The following is a 17,111-nucleotide window of genomic DNA, read 5'->3' as shown; positions in this document are numbered from 1 at the left end:
AAAAGCTGGTTCTTTGAGAAGATAAACAAAATTGATAAGCCATTAGCCAGACTCATCAAGAAAAAGAGGGATAGGACTCAAATCAATAAAATCAGAAATGGAAAAGGAGAAGTTACAACAGACACCACAGAAATACAAAGCATCCTAAGAGACTACTACAAGCAACTTTATGCCAATAAAATGGACAACCTGGAAGAAATGGACAAATTCTTAGAAAGGTATAACCTTCCAAGTCTGAACCAGGAAGAAGCAGAAAAATGAACAGACCAATCACAAGGAATGAAATTGAAACTGTGATTAAAAATCTTCCAACAAAGAAAAGTCCAGGACCAGATGGCTTCACAGGTGAATTCTATCAAACATTTAGAGAAGAGCTAACAACTATCCTTCTCAAACTCTTCCAAAAAATTGCAGAGGAAGGAACACTCCCAAACTCATTCTATGAGGCCACCATCACCCTGATACCAAAACCAGACAAAGACACTACAAAAAAAGAAAATTACAGACCAATATCACTGATGAATATAGATGCAAAATCCTCAACAAAATACTAGCAAACAGAATCCAACAACACTTAAAAGGATCATACACCACGATCAAGTGGGATTTATCCCAGGGATGCAAGGATTCTTCAATATATGCAAATCAATCAATGTGATACACCATATTAACAAATTGAAGAATAAAAACCATATGATCATCTCAATAGATGCAGAAAAAGCTTTTGACAAAATTCAACACCCATTTATGATAAAAACTCTCCAGAAAGGGGGAAGAGAGGGAACCTACCTCAACATAATAAAGGCCATATATGACAAACCCACAGCAAACATCATTCTCAATGGTGAAAAACTGAAAGCATTTCCTCTAAGATCAGGAACAAGATAAGGATGTCCACTCTCACCACTATTATTCCACATAGTTTTGGAAGTCTTAGCCACAGCAATCAGAGAAGAAAAAGAAAAAAAAGGAATACAATGGAAAAGAAGTAAAACTCTCACTGTTTGCAGATGACATGATACTATACATAGAGAATTCTAAAGATGCCACCAGAAAACTACTACAGTGAATCAATGAATTCAGTAGAGTAGCAGGATACAAAATTAATGCACAGAAATCTCTAGCATTCCTACACACTAATGATGAAAAATCTGAAAGAGAAGTTAAGGAAGCACTCCCATTTACCATTGCAACAAAAAGAATTAAACACCTAGGAATAAAACTACCTAGGGAGACAAAAGACCTGTATGCAGAAAACTATAAGACACTGATGAAAGAAATTAAAGATGATACCAACAGATGGAGAGATATACCATGTTCTTGGATTGGAAGAATCAACATTGTGAAAATGACTATACTACCCAAAGCAATCTACAGATTCAATGCAATCCCTATCAAATTACCAATGGCATTTTTTACGGAGCTAGAACAAATCATCTTAAAATTTGTATGGAGACACAAAAGACCCCGAATAGCCAAAGCAGTCTTGAGGGAAAAAAACGGAGCTGGAGGAATCAGCCTCCCTGACTTCAGACTGTACAACAAAGCTACAGTAATCAAGACAATATGGTACTGGCACAAAAACAGAAACATAGATCAATGGAACAAGATAGAAAGCCCAGAGATAAACCCACGCACCTATGGTCAACTAATCTATGACAAAGGAGGCAAAGATATACAATGGAGAAAAGACAGTCTCTTCAATAAGTGGTGCTGGGAAATCTGGACAGCTACATGTAAAAGAATGAAATTAGAATACTCCCTAACACCATACACAAAAATAAACTCAAAATGGATTAAAGACCTAAATGTAAGACTGGACACTATAAAACTCTTAGAGGAAAACATAGGAAGAACACTCTTTGACATAAATCACAGCAAGATCTTTTTTGATCCACCTCCTAGAGTAATGGAAATAAAAACAAAAATAAACAAATGGGACCTAATGAAACTTAAAAGCTTTTGCACAGCAAAGGAAACCATAAACAAGACGAAAAGACAACCCTCAGAATGGGAGAAAATATTTGCAAATGAATCGACAAAGGATTAATCTCCAAAATATATAAACAGCTCATTCAGCTCAATATTAAAGAAACAAACACCCCAATCCAAAAATGGGCAGAAGACCTAAATAGACATTTCTCCAAAGAAGACATACAGATGGCCACGAATCACATGAAATGATGCTCAACATCACTAATCATTTGAGAAATGCAAATCAAAACTACAATGAGGTATCACCTCACACCAGTTAGAATGGGCATCATCAGAAAATCTACAAACAACAAATGCTGGAGAGGGTGTGGAGAAAAGGGAACACTCTTGCACTGTTGGTGGGAATGTAAATTGATACAGCCACTATGGAGAACAATATGGAGGTTCCTTAAAAAACTAAAAATAGAATTACCATATGACCCAGCAATCCCACTATTGGGCATATACCCAGAAAAAACCATAATTCAAAAAGACACATGCACCCCAATGTTCATTGCAGCACTATTTACAATAGCCAGGTCATGGAAGCAATCTAAATGCCCATCAACAGACGAATGGATAAAGAAGTTGTGGTACATATATACAATGGAAGATTACTCTGCCATAAAAAGGAACGAAATTGAGTCATTTGTTGAGACGTGGATGGATCTAGAGACTGTCATACAGAGTGAAGTAAGTCAGAAAGAGAAAAACAAATATTGTATATTAACGCATGTATGTGGAACCTAGAAAAATGGTACAGATGAGCCAGTTTGCAGGGCAGAAGTTGAGACACAGATGTAGAGAACAGACATATGGACACCAAGGGGGGAAAACTGCGGTGGGGTGGGGATGGTGGTGTGCTGAATTGGGCAATTGGGATTGACATGTATACACTGATGTGTATAAAACTGATGACTAATAAGAACCTGCAGTATAAAACAAACAAACAAACAAAACAACTAATACTAAACTTTCATTGGGTTATTTGTATGGAAATATGTTAATATAAATGTTTCAGACATTACATGAAATTTCTAAAAATCTTATATGTTCTGGTATAATGTTATAAGTCATAATCCTAGTTATTACTTTAAAAGGTATATCTCAGAAATAACTAATTTTCTTGTCAACTGCATTATTATGAACTTTCATCAAATCTTTAACCATGGTCATTTTTAAGTCTTGTCATTTACAGATAGTTCTGGGTGTACTCTGATGCTTTTGTAAATATGTTCCTATAAAAGGGTTTCATCTTCAGGAAATTCATGGAAAAGACTCTGACAAGTACAGGTTTCTGGTAACTGACTGTACTGCTGAACTGAATGAATAAGCATTTTCAGAACTCTAATGAAAAACTGATGAACTCATAAAAGTGCTAACAAAAGATCAAGATGAAAAAAAAAATTAATTACATGGGACTGAGTGAACTGATGAGGATGAGTATAATTTTTGTGACTTTCTGTCTGAATTAAAAAAAAAAAAATCCCACAAGGACTCAGAGGCAAAGAATATACAAATCAATTTTCACTGCAAAGTAAAGGAGCTGTTACAGTGGAGGATTACTGGACTGAATGTCAATATTATGACATAGTATGAGTGTGTTTCATGTTTGGTAATTGCAATCATTGTTGCTTTTGTTGTGGTCATCCATGTACAATGCTTGGTGTCAGTCTATTTATCTCTTGTAAAAAAAAAAAAAAAAAAAATACCTAACCTAACTGCAGTTTCAACCTTCCTCAGAAATGTAATCTTAATCAGTTTGGAATTTTCTGCTCAGAATCAATGGGGTAATCTCTCAAATGGGACCTCTCCATCCCCCCGAAGAGGAAGAAGAGGCAATCTGCATAATAAAACCATCCACCTCCCCGCCCCCCCCCAAAAAAATATGATGCTAAGTAAAAAAAGAAATATACAGGATGTTCTTAACTATAAATAAAAATATATACTAAGAAAAAAGACTAGAAGAAAATAACAACAGTTAGTAGTAGATTCAATATTTACCATGTGCCAGGTCTACAAAGGACTTTCAACAACCCTGTAAGGTAAATTCTATTGTTACTCCCATTTTATAGATGAGAAAACTGAAGCACAGAAAAGTCAAGTAACTAATTTTTAAAGACAAATAATAATAAGTAGTAAAGACTCAAATCGAAGATGTGTCTGACTTCAGAGTCCATTCATTACCTTTCACAGTTATTATGTATGTCTAGGTGATGGGATAATGGAAGATTATTTGTTCTTTTTGTTAGTTTGATTGGTTCTTAGTAATTTCAAAACCTATTCAATAAATATGATTTGATTTTTTAACCAGGGGAAAAAGTTAGTGAAAGATAAAATTTGAAAACATGTATAAAATAATTGTTAAAGATAAATTTGCAAATCTGGTAATCCTCCATGCCGGTCATTATATTTCATTTACCTTCATGTTGACAAAGCATTTTTTGGTATCCTTTTGCCAAAGCATGATAATCTAAGCAACTTAAAATAATCTTTCTCTGCATAAATGGCAGTTTTACTTATTAAGGCTGCCACCAACTCCAGAACTATTACATTAAGATGATGAATCAGGAAATTTGCACAAGTAGGCTGGTGAGTTTATCATTACCTAGTAATAATGAAAAAATGTGTTCTAATTTCCCAAAAGCGCTAAAATGAATTTTTATTTATTTAGTATTGATTTGTATAGGGAATTTTACCTGGTACTTTATGAAAGATAAATTAAGCAAGATATTTGCATATAAACTTTCTTTTCTTATTATTTTAAAGCATTTTCTCAACCTCATAGAGGAAAGGTTATAAAGGTAAAAATAATCACATTTGAAATAAAAATTCCTAATAAGTGTCTACAATGTAACAGGTTACAACATAGCATAACAAACCCTTGAAAAGGGTTTGTTCTGATTTGGGAATTTGCTTGTATGAAGAAGTATTAGAGATAAACATGATATTATGATTATAGTGTTAACTCATTTTATTTATCTTTAGCATGTTTTTACTGAGCATTTGCTATGCCCCAGACACTGTTCTAGGCAATGGCAATACAGCAGTGAGCAAAAAAGATACAATATTCTACCCTCAGAGAGATTATCTTTGGGGGGGAGGGAAGATAAATTAAGTGAAATATAGAGTATATTAAAAGCTAATATGTTGCTGATAAGATAAGGCATAGAATATGGGTAGAGTGTTGCTATTTTAAATAGAGTGGTCAGCAAAGGTCTCACCGAGGTGACATCTGAGCAAAGACCTAAAGGGAGTGAGGGGATGAGTTGCATGGTCCTTTCAGGCAGACGGAAAACTAAAAGCAAAGGCCCTGAGAAGGAAGCATGCCTAGCACATTAAGAAGAGTCAGAGGGCCAGTGTGGCTGAAGTAGAAGGAGGGAAGAGAAAGAGGGACAGGAGGTGAGGTCAATGAGGTAAAGGGGACTGGATCACACAGGCTGAGTCAATCACTACGTGGACTTACAATTATACTCAAGTCAAGTGGGAAACTCTCCAAAGTTTTGAGCAGCGGATTGACATGAGCTGCCTTAAGTTTTTAGAGAATTGTTCTGGCTACTAAGTTGAGAATGGAATGTAGGAGGCAAGATTGGAAGCAGGGAGAGTAAGTATAATGTTTTTATACCAGGTCAGGCAAGAGATGATGATTTAGACTGGATGCCATCATAGAAGGGGTAAGAAGTTAGCAAATAAAATTACTTGCAGATGGGAAGGTCCCAGAAAATGAGGATATAGTGAATTACTATTGTACCTAATATTGCCTGATCCAATTATTTCTTCTTGCCTCAAAGTCCAACCTCAGCACACACTGACCTATTTCACTAAAAGCAGACAAAGAGGTCTCTCCATTTGATCAAGGCCATTTGGCGGGCAGAGCCTTTTCCACTTCTCTCACCTTCACCTCAATATCTCTGCTACTTTTTGCATTGCCTTTGTGTTTTGGAAAGAATAAGATTTAACTGTGAGCTAGAAGGAAATAGATATGAGTCAGACAAAAGGCATTAGTCTAATTGAGAAATAATGAGGACAGCAGAAATCAAGACAACATTTACCACACATATTTAACATGTTGATTAGCCTGAACTCAGAAGCCAACCAACTGGAAATGGTGAGCAAGAAGGGAAGAGCTGAAGATGACAGAGTTTTCTAGTTTAAATAGCTGCATGTGGAGTGATGCTATTACTGAAATGACTGGGCTGACACGAAAAGATTCAAGGTGGAGAATTGAAGATAACCAGTTCTGTATTAGAAATGCTTCACCTGGGATGCCTGTGGACTATTCAGGTGGAGATATCTAATCTGCAGTTGGAAATACAATTTTGAAGCACAGAGAATAAAATAAATCAGGGCTAAAGGTAAACGGCAACATCATTTCACAAACTGTGAAAGCCTACAGTTCTATCACTGTTTTAGATGCAATGCAATGCAATGTGGGAGTTTCCCCATGCTGGAAGGGATCAAAGTATAGCTGTCCCCTTACTCTTCACTTACTTATATTTACGCAGGCATTTCTAATCTCAAAGTAAGTTATCATTTTAGGAAGAGAATATAGGACAGCTAAGATTGCTGATTATTTTCTACCTGGAATTTTCTTTAAAAACTACGTGTTGCCAAACACCAATGAAATGCCTTCTAATATGAGCTCTAGGAAACCCTGGCTAACTTTAGAATTCCCCTCCTTTTTTGATGTGCTTTTTAATGACCTGTGGGGAATAATATGAGATCTAGATTTTTTTTAACATTACGAAGTTAGCTTTATAGTTTTGGAAGGGAGTTTGTTTTGAAATTTCTTCACATTAATATTTGAGCTCTGAGGCTACCATTCATCCATGTGAGTCCCTCCAGTGACTCCTTCACATCCTCTCTCTTCACCTAATATATTCCATCCCTCTCCAAGTCCCATGTATTTTACCTCCCCAGTCAGTATCTTTACTCTCCGTCCACTGCCTGAGTTCAAAGGTCCCTATCTTCCATCATTCACAAATACTAAGGGCCTATGCTACATCATCCATTATGTGGTCTCTGTCCTCCAGTCTCCCTTTACCCCAACATATCTGCAATGCTGCACTCCAGAGTACTGCAAACCTGCTCATGGTACTTCTACCCTTAAGATCCTTCAGTGACTCCCTGCATAAAGTCCAGATTCCTTAGCTTCACCCAGCACAGCAAGTCATTATGACCTGACTCTTGTCCATCTCTCCAGCCTCATCTCCCTCTGCTTTTCCCCCCTTGAAATTTACACTCAAAAAAACAAAATATGCAGGGTTCCCCAAACACAAATTGTTTCTACCTCTCTACCTTTATACAATTTGATCCCCACCAAAAAAAAAAATAAACAACAACAACAAATTGATCCCCACCATCACTCAACATTCATCATTCAAGGCTGAGGCTTCCCTAACATTCCCGACAGAATTATTCTCACCGCCACCTCTATAACTTAATCAAATTATCTGTATACCAGCTTGGAAGTCCTAGAGGCCCTTTAACATGTTCAAGATATATCACTTATCCCTCTCTTCCCTCTGGCTCCCTCTCATAAATGTTCTCTCTCAGAGAGTAGCATTTCCCTTAGCTCAGGGGTCAAAAATAGAAATCTGGGCTTCATCTCACACCACATACCCAAACCACTAAGTTCAGTTCATTTTAGTCCTAAATAGCTCCAACAACCACCCTTAGTTCAGACCCTTATCACTTTTACTTGCATTCTAGTATCCCCATCTCAAGTCTCACCTGATGATATTACTTTCCTGCTCACAATTCTGATGGTGCCATTCACCTCCTCAGCATGGCCCAATCTTCCTTCCTCACCCCCTACCACCAAACAATCACCAAGACCTCTCAATATATCTCTTAAATATCACCAGACTTCAAGTCTCTCATGTACTGCCATCCCTAAGTTGAAGCCACCATGGCCTCTCATCTGGAGAGAAGATTACCCAGGTTGCCTCCATTCTCACCCCTATTCCCAGGCCTTCAGGACAAAGCTGTCACTCCTTAATGTGGCTCACAGCCTGCTCCCTAGCCTGTCTCTCACCACCTGCCTCCTTACTTGCTACCTATAATCTAGTCTGGGCCTTCACATAGGCCACTCTCCTGCCTAGAACTTTCTTACTCTTACTCCTCCCCCTGACTGACTTCTACTAATCCTTCAGGTCCCAGCTTATATGTAAAACCCAAAAATTATACTCCTTAAAGTGATTTTTTTTAATTTATTTATTTTATTTATTTTATTTTTGGCTGCATTGGGTCTTCATTGCTGCACACGGGCTTTCTCTAATTGCGGCAAGTGGGATATACTCTTTGGTGCAGTGCACGGGCTTCTCGTTGCGGTGGCTTCTCTTGTTGCAGAGCACGGGCTCTAGGTGAGTGGGCTTCAGTAGTTGTGGCTCACAGGCTCTAGAGCACAGGCTCAGTAGTTTTGGCGCACGGGCTTAGTTGCTCCGTGGCATGTGGGATCTTCCCGGACCAGGGCTCGAACCTGTGTTCCCTGCATTGGCAGGTGGATTCTTAACCACTGTGCCACCAGGGAAGCCCCTATACTCCTTAAAACTGTACACTTCTCCCACTGTGGATGGGAAATGTTTCTTCCCTAATCCTGATGTTTCATTTCCCTCCAGGAGGGGAGCTGAGTTAGTTTAACTCCAGGCTTCTTTTTGCCCCCTTAGTCACCCTGTCCCCCTGGAAATGGTTTATCTGACCATCAAATTTTGAGAGAATAATTGGGCATGAGAAGTCCTTCTTAAACCTTCTCCCTCTTGGGAGCTAGCTGCCCTCAGAAAGCAAATGTTCCTCCTCAGATGATAAGTCTGCCTAATTCAGGAAATCCAGTTAGCATTGGCTCTAATACCAAACTGTAACAAGTGATACTTTGGCCTCCATCTTTACTCTGGTTTTTCAGACGGGAGAAGAGGGATGCTATTTATTTGTACCCCCTCTAAGATCAAGAACACTCATCATAACACATACCATAATATACTATAATGTTACTAGATTCTTAAGCTTCCTGAGAGCAGGAATCAGCTCTTTTTCTCATGCTCATATCCCTAGTACAGTGCCTAACATATAGTAAATGCTCAATTTGCCATATAAATAAGTGAAGCCCACCATGCCCTGGTCCCCCAGAAACCCGTCCAGTCTCATCTCCATGAACTTCTCTCTGACTCCAATACTTTGCAAAGTCCACAATGCCAAAACACCTGAATTTTTAAAAATAGGTCATGCTCCTTCACTTCTTGATACATGTTATTTCTTACATCTAGATTATCTTTGGGATCCTGTACACTGCAACTCCTTCAAAAGTGAGCTCTAGGAGCCCACCTCCTCCATGAAGCCTTCCCTGCCTCCTCTAGGCACACACTGCTTTGTTCATATATGCATTCTAATAAACATCTGCATTTTCACAGTCTGTTGATGTCTGGTGATGACCCACTAGAATATCATTTTTCAGACATATTCTGAATGAGGATCTAGTAAGAAATATGCCTTATACACAACACAGTACATGCATTCAGTCGTGTGACAGATATTCCATATTTACTCTGTGCTATGAACTACTCTAGACCTGGAGATACAGCAGTGAACAAATCAGATGAAAATCCTTGCCTCCAGGAAGCTTATTTCTGAAATTCTGAGATGAGTAAAGAAAGATTTCTTAGGCTTTCTGGATAGAAAAATGAAACAGAGAAAAAAAAGAAAGAAAAGGAAAGGAAAGGAAAGAAAGGGGGGAGAGAGGGAGGGAGGGAGAGAGGAAAGAAAGAAAACTCAAAACACAAACAAGAGGATAAAAAAAACCAGCTGGCCTTACACTTCTTGACACTAATCAGCATCAGAAGACAATGAAACAATGTTGATGAAGTTCAGTGGGAAAAATAAATGTGATACATCCAAGCAAAATTATGCCTATCTACCCATCCTTTTACCAGCACAAACAGATGCCTGGAATGATGTTAGCCAAATGTTAACCCCAGTTATTTCTGGGTGGCCAGTTTGGGAACATGTGATACTTTGCTTGTTTCAATTTAACTATATTACTTGAATTCATATTGGCCAGGTATCATTTTTATAAAAATAGTAGTTATTACTCTTGATAAAAAAAAGGAAAAAGATAGCAATGTGCACCACAGATATCAAAGAATGAATTTATGAAAGGAAGAATAGTAAATTTAAAAAAAAAGTTTCACAAAGTAAACTTAACCTTACTACATTAGGTTTTCTACTCTATTCCACTTTATTTTCTACTCCATTCCACTTTATTTTTCTTAAACTCATTTTGTTCCACTAAATTATTTCAAGGTCCATTCATGAGTTATTATCCATAACTTGAAAAATACACATGAGGCTATTAGTTCAAGGACGGTAGAGATACTTTTCAAGTAAGGATCGCCAAAGAACGCCCAACACTTTGTAGGCACTTAATTAGCATTTCTTGATAAACTATTGAATGAGTGAATGTTTTCCTCATTAAAACTGAAAGCGGGACTTCCCTGGTGGCGCAGTGGTTAAGAATCGCCTGCCAAGGCAGGGGACACGGGTTTAAGCCCTGGTCCGGGAAGATCCCACGTGCCATGGAGCAACTAAGCCTGTGCGCCACAACTACTGAGCCTGTGCTCCAGAGCCCACGAGCCACAACTACTGAGCCCATATGCCACAATTACTGAAGCCCATGCGCCTAGAGCCTGTGCTCCGCAACAAGAGAAGCCACTGCAATGAGAAGCCCTCGCACCGCAACGAAGACCCAACGCAGCCATAAATAAATAAATAAATTTATTTAAAAAAAAAACTGAGAGCAAGTTTCATACCTTTTTTTAACTTTTGCATCCCCAGGGCAGGCACAGAGACAGTTCTCATTAAACGCTGCACTGAACTGAACCCTACTAGCTAACAGCACAATACAGCACTTCATAAATAGGATGTATGACAAATGAAACATTTCTCAGTTTCTTGGTAACTAAAATATTCAAATCAGGGGCTTTAACTGAAAAAACTTGTATTTGCTCACAGAAACATTATGCTTCCTGGAACAATCTCCCACTTAACAGATGTGAAGACTTTTCCTTTCCCAGTAATTCATACCCAAGCCTGCATGTGCCAGGAAGGAGAGAAACACCACCTATAAGGGCCTCTATTGCCTTCAAACCCCCATCCTCAAAACTTCCATTTTTCTTAAGCAAAGGAATTTCACAACTGTCAGATTCCAGTTAATTTTTAAATGAGTTCATTTTCTCCCTCTCATGCTGTATTGTCTAATGGTGTCAGAAGAGATGGGATACAGTCTGTGTGACCTTATTACTACAATCCTAATGATTTGTGTTTTAAAAAAAATTCTCTTAAGACTTCTTCTTTACAGAGCCATTGTAGGATTCAGATGAGAGAGTTCCTTAAGAAGGGGTCTGAAAATGTAGCTTTCTTTTACAATAACCTATAACCTAAATCTTTATAAGAGAAAACAGTATCAACAAAACCCTAGCCTTGAACAAATTTCACTTTTTAAAAGGAAGTTCTTTCTTATTTCAGAGACTCATTATACCATTTCCTTGTGTTCACATTTGGAATTTGTCCATGTTTTTCAAAAAAGAAAACCATGGCTGCCCATTCTAACTGAAAAACAGTTTTTTCACAGTTGGCAGATTAATTTCTCTACCTGGCTAAGGAAATTGTGAACCCTGGTTTAGTTTAGTTTAGCGCACTAAGATTTTTTTTTTTAATTTAGTTGCGGGAAGAGGCTGTCTTGGATATGACTTTTTTATTTTCCTTTCTCTTTCTTCCCCCCTCCAGCTGTCTTCTCTTGCACACTTTATTTTGATTATTGGTCTAGTGGAGAGATGTTGACAAAACAAAACAAAATTATGAGAGTGAAAGTGGTGGAAGCCGGCCTGAGATGCAGCTCGCCCAGCATTATCTCTAGGAAGGGAAGTTTTTTATGTGAATATGTTTGTATTAATGTTTAACTGAACAATTAAGACTTGAAAGAATTCCTTCATTAAAAAAAAAACTACAGATAAGGCCAATGCTCCCTCCGGGCCCCACTCCCCACCCCGTCCCTCTCCCACTCCTCTAAAGGCCGGTGTGTACAGTGTCCTTCTGTCTTTCTGCTTACACACAACTTTGAAACTACTAGAAATGGGAACCAGTGAGAACCACGGCGTGCCCTCCCCAACCCCATCCCCACCCCAAACACAAACATATACCAGGATTTCCTTCGACAGCACCCCAAGGCGACCTTCCCACTTAATCCCAGTCCCCGGGTTCCCGCTCCTCGCGAGATTCCCCAGAAACCCCAGTCCTCTGTCCTCTCTCCGCGAGATACCCTGTCCTCGCTCCCAGCGCCCTGGTAACGCGAGTCCACGCTCTGCGCTTTGCTCCGCTAGCCCCCCGGACAGGGCGTTTGCGGGGAAAGCGCAGGGCCCTCGGCCCTTCCAGCGCCGCCTTACCCGCCGAGGACCGCGGCCCCAAGCAAAGAGAACACGGCCTAGCAGCGCCATGTAGAGCCGCCCAACATCCGGCCGGAAATGCAGGCGGCGCAGGGGGCGGGCCAGAAATCCGAGAGCTATGAGGGCTGGGCCGGGAGCGGTTGGGCCCTGGCGGCCGAGGCGTCTCGCGCCCTTCCACGCGGGTCTGAACCCCAGGGCGCTGCCTCGCTTGGTCTCTCCCACGCTTTTTCTTGTTGTCTTTCCCTTTGTTGTCCCGATTGTTTTTTATAGGGCTGGTAATGGCGGTTTATATGTCCTTGTGTTGGTGGACGAATTACTGTGCCAGAAAAGTTTGAAGACTGCAGAAACAAAAGGCATGTATACACTGCCGGACTGCTAATGCCTTTTCAGTAATTTATGTTTATTCCTGAAGTGCATGTTTAAGTCCAAGCTGAACCACACATCATCAGAATAATAATATATTTAAGACAGCCTCCATATTCCTAAGGGGAAGTGGCTGAAATCTAATAAAAGTTGCAGATTCCGGGCAGCTTTGACTTTTCCAAGGACACATCGACTTTTATCTTATCGCCGAGAGACAGCGGGTCTCTGACCCTCCTGCTTTTGCTTTTTCTCTCTAAGGGATTAATAATATTCACTTCAGAATTAAGGGCAGATCTCTGGTTTATCATTCTTCCTCTTAATGTAATGTACCTGTTGACATCCTGCATAAGCACAGATCACATTTCTTCCTCACTTCTAAAATGTGAATATAATTCATACCTAACTCAAGATTATTGTTAAGATTAAAAGAGGATGCTTGTGAAGCCCTAACTTCAGACTGGTGACTGGTATGTGACATTGAGAGTTTACTAAGTGCCTTGCATTTTCTAAGTGCTGAGAAATTAAAAAAGCAGACCAGGATTGGACTTTGGGAACCTGGCCTGGCATTCACAGGTAGACCATGCTAATCTATTAGACATAAACCATCTCACAGAATACCAACCTCAGACAAGTTTACTCTGAGATCAGAAGGTGAGACAAAGCAAGTCCACTTCACAATTTTGTCTAAACACAGACAAAAACAAGTTCCCGGTTGTCACCCACAAGTACCTGACAACCCAGCTCTTGGCCCAGATGAGTGGCTATTTCTTTACCAGTTGCAACTTTAACTTCATTTTAGTCTCCCCTCACTACAGGTAAGATTTATTGAGATCCTCCTTCATAGAATTGCCTGTGCTTTCTGACAGTATCCAATCCCTGCTTCCTTAGACCATCTCCCAAACCATCCAACCAAGTCCAAATACTATAATAGGTCCTTTCTGACACACTTTTTCAGAGACACTCCATGATATCCCATGGTGTGTGTCCTACCTTGATGCAAAAAATAAATAAACCCAACTGGTTCAACTGCAGATGTGTCCCTGGTGGTCTTTGGCTGGAGGGCATTGACAGTGCCCTTACAGTATTAACTCATTGTCTCAGTTTGGGTTCCTCTAAAACAGAGCCTGAGAGGAGGATCCACTACAAGTGACTCACAGGGGAACTTTGGAATACCAGTAAGAAAGGGAGGCAGACAATACAGGGTGAGTTATCCAGTTAACTAACAATGTGGGCAGTTAGACCAATGCCACAGGGAAACTCTGGGAGAAGATGGAGAGCACATGCTATGAAGTGAATATCTGTGTTCCCCCAAAATTCATATGTTGAAATCATGACCCCCAAAGCGATGGTATTACAATGAGAAGTCAGCAGTCTGCAAACCAGAAGGGGACTCTCTGTTGGCACACTGATCTTGGACTTCCAGCCTCCAGAGCTGCGAGCAATACATTTCTGTTGTTTATAAACCACCCAGTCGATGGTATTTTGTTATAGCAGCATGAACGGACTAACACACATGCCTCAGAGAAAGCCCACCTTCTCATGATCTTGAGAGTGAAGGAAAGGAACAGGACTCTAAGGATGACTAAGGTTGAATTTCCCACAATCATGGACGGATGGATGAGGACTAAGAATGGGACTTAAATAAAATAAAATGATATTACTTTCACTCCTGAATATGGGGTTGAAAATTCATATACACTGTACCTGTCTTGACACAAAAGAAATGATCATATTAAATTTTTTTAATTTTTAATTTTTCTTGAAATTGCAGGGCCTAAAAACACACCATGACTTCTGCCATCCTTCCTCATGGTTCAGCCTTAGCGTTTACACCCCAGTTCCTCACACTTTCTCCCTCCCATCCCCATCCCACATACACACACATAAATACACTACCATCTTAGTGTGGCTGCCTCTGACCCCCAACATCAAGAGTCAGCTTCAATGTCATTTTCTCAGAAAGTTACCTTGACTTCTGGACTAGTTTAGGTCTCCCTGCTAGACTTGCATCCAAGTTTGGTGATATCTGATACTTACACACTTTTGGGAGCCTTCTTTAAGAAAAAAGAATACCAAATTAGGTACAAAAATGAATATTAATTTAGAATGTAAGAAGAAATTATAACAAATTACAAATGTCAAAAAAATCTGTAATATCACACATTTCATACAATCCAGAAAAGTAAGGTAATATGTTTAATTACTTAAATGCTTAATTACCATACCACTATTTACACTTTTCCCCTACATTTTTTTGGCTGCATTCTCTTTGATCACCTCCTCATATATCAAAGATTTTGTAAGCACATTCTCTATAGAGGGAGTAGAAAGTTTGGGTGCTAAATCATGTGACCACACGCATATACAGACTTGCTGTTTATAGGACTGCTGCAGATTTGTATCCTGCATAGGCAGAAATTCTGATAAATTCTATTGTGTCCAATTCCCATCACACACACACAAAAAGTATGGTGTATCATAATAGTAAATACTGTATTGCTGAATATTTCTGACAAAGGAAAACTTCCATTATGACTATGCATCCATGAAACCATATCCTCTGCTTACAATTTTACACAATTGATACTAACTTCTTATTCCATACACTTCAAACATTTCAAACTTTGCTTCTCCTTCAATCCCCATATTCTTCCAGGACTGGACACCATGGGACACATCTATATCTCAATACCACCTCTGGCCTAGACATGGATGTCACAAGGTACAGAGAAAGTATATTTCTGGAAGATAGTCCTATAGCAATACAACTAAAATTTACTTATGCCTATACAGAAGAGACAACTAATCACAAAATATTTCTCATTTAGTCCAAGTCTAAGCTATCCCCAATTCAACTTCCTCTTAGCAAATCCCCCAACTGCTGGTGGTCACCCCAACATCGTCCAACAGGAGAGGAGGTTTGACAAAGAGAAGTGGAATGAAAAGTTATTTTAACCACAAATGTTAAGATATCTTGCAACTTTTACTAAAAAAAAAGGTTCTGTGTCCTTGGAAGGATTGTGCAAGTGAGGGGACCTGAAGTTTACTAGCTTCAGGTAAATCCACCTTGTTCTACATTTTCATAGAGCCCTGAATTTCCCTTTTGTAGCTCTTGTCACAGTTGCAGTTGCATCTCTCTTTTGTGTATTAGAGGGGAGGTGTGGGGGTGAGTGTCTTTTTCATATACTATCTTTCTATCTCCCATATCTAGCAAATGACTGGTAGCATAGTGAGCCCTCAAGAAACAATTGTTGCATGAATTTGTAAGCACTGAGACTGTTGCCATTTCTAAAGCCAGTACCATAAATATAGAGAACTTGTAGCATTGACAGTCACTACCAAGGAATAGACTGGGGGCATGAAAGAAAGAGACCTTTCCAAATGCAGTGAGTTATTTCAATTAGGCTGGAGCCATGGGGTTTGACTTCAATGACTGAGGATATATTATTAATGAAAGCTAATATCTCTCAACTTTTTTTCTCTTTATCAAACTCTTCAGCATCCTGTGCACACATATCAGTAATCCTCATGAGCTTTCATGAGGTTGTCGACTGAAAAAAACAAAACAAAACAAAACACAAAACCTAAAAGTTGAGAATTATGTTTTATTTGGCAGACAAAACTGAGGACTTAAGCCAGGACACAGCCTCTCAGATAGCTCTGAGAGACTGCTCCAAAGGGGTAAGGGAGGAGCCAGGATATATAGGAGTTTTGCAACAAAGACCAGGTAGTAGTAACTTCAAAAGATTGCTGTTAATTAAAGAAAACCAGACATCTCAAGTTAAGGAATTTAGCACTTTTCTATGTATGGGAATATACAAGAGTCTGGGCTCACTGAAATCATTCCTTTGATATGCACCCTAACCAACCAGGGTCAGTATCCTGTTCTTTCCCATCCTGAGTCCTCTCAGGGTGCACCGTCAGGGGTGGCTACAGCAGCTGAGGGCTGGGCATCGGGCAGCCTGTTTCCATCCTGAGTTCCCTCAGGGCTCACTGTAAGGGATGGCTGTAATGTGATGGCTTTATGGCTGTAACATCCTTTGTTTACTTATATGGCAGGCAACATTTTTCATTCACAGGTTTATACTATTATTATCCCCATTTGAAAAACTGAGGCACAGAACAATTAGGCAAACTTCTCAGCTAACAGTGATAGTATGTGAGCCCAGACCTGTCTGGCTCTGGGGCCCAGCTCGCAGCCATTGCTAGTAGGGTGTAAATATGGGAGTCAGACTGCTGAGGTTCAAGCCAAGCTACAGGTCTCACTAGATGCCTAATGTGTAGCAAGTTATGAACTCTGTTTGATTTTCTTATCTGTAAAGTACAGATAAGAAGAGTGTT

The 17,111-nt window shown here is 39.5% G+C and overlaps 1 protein-coding gene across 2 annotated transcripts in view; it reads right to left on the bottom strand.

Annotated features, from left to right (window-relative positions):
* The window catches only part of DECR1 (2,4-dienoyl-CoA reductase 1), a 79,501-nt gene extending 67,014 nt beyond the window's left edge, over positions 1-12,487 (bottom strand). Inside the window, exon 1 of one of the 2 annotated variants that reach the window (XM_068526005.1) lies at positions 12,408-12,487. In XM_068526005.1, coding sequence (XP_068382106.1) covers positions 12,408-12,458 — 51 coding nt within the window. In that variant the 5' untranslated portion in view covers positions 12,459-12,487. Of the gene's footprint in view, positions 1-3,978; positions 3,999-12,407 lie in introns of those variants that run through there. The other variant, XM_068526006.1, reaches the window with a different exon arrangement.
* Between the last annotated feature and the right edge of the window lie 4,624 nt (positions 12,488-17,111).

Source organism: Eschrichtius robustus, chromosome 17 (assembly GCF_028021215.1).
Source record: "Eschrichtius robustus isolate mEscRob2 chromosome 17, mEscRob2.pri, whole genome shotgun sequence".
Classification (NCBI taxonomy): Eukaryota; Metazoa; Chordata; class Mammalia; order Artiodactyla; family Eschrichtiidae; genus Eschrichtius; species Eschrichtius robustus.
The sequence above is the reverse complement of the archived record's forward strand: the minus strand, read 5'-3'. Positions and strand labels throughout refer to the sequence as shown.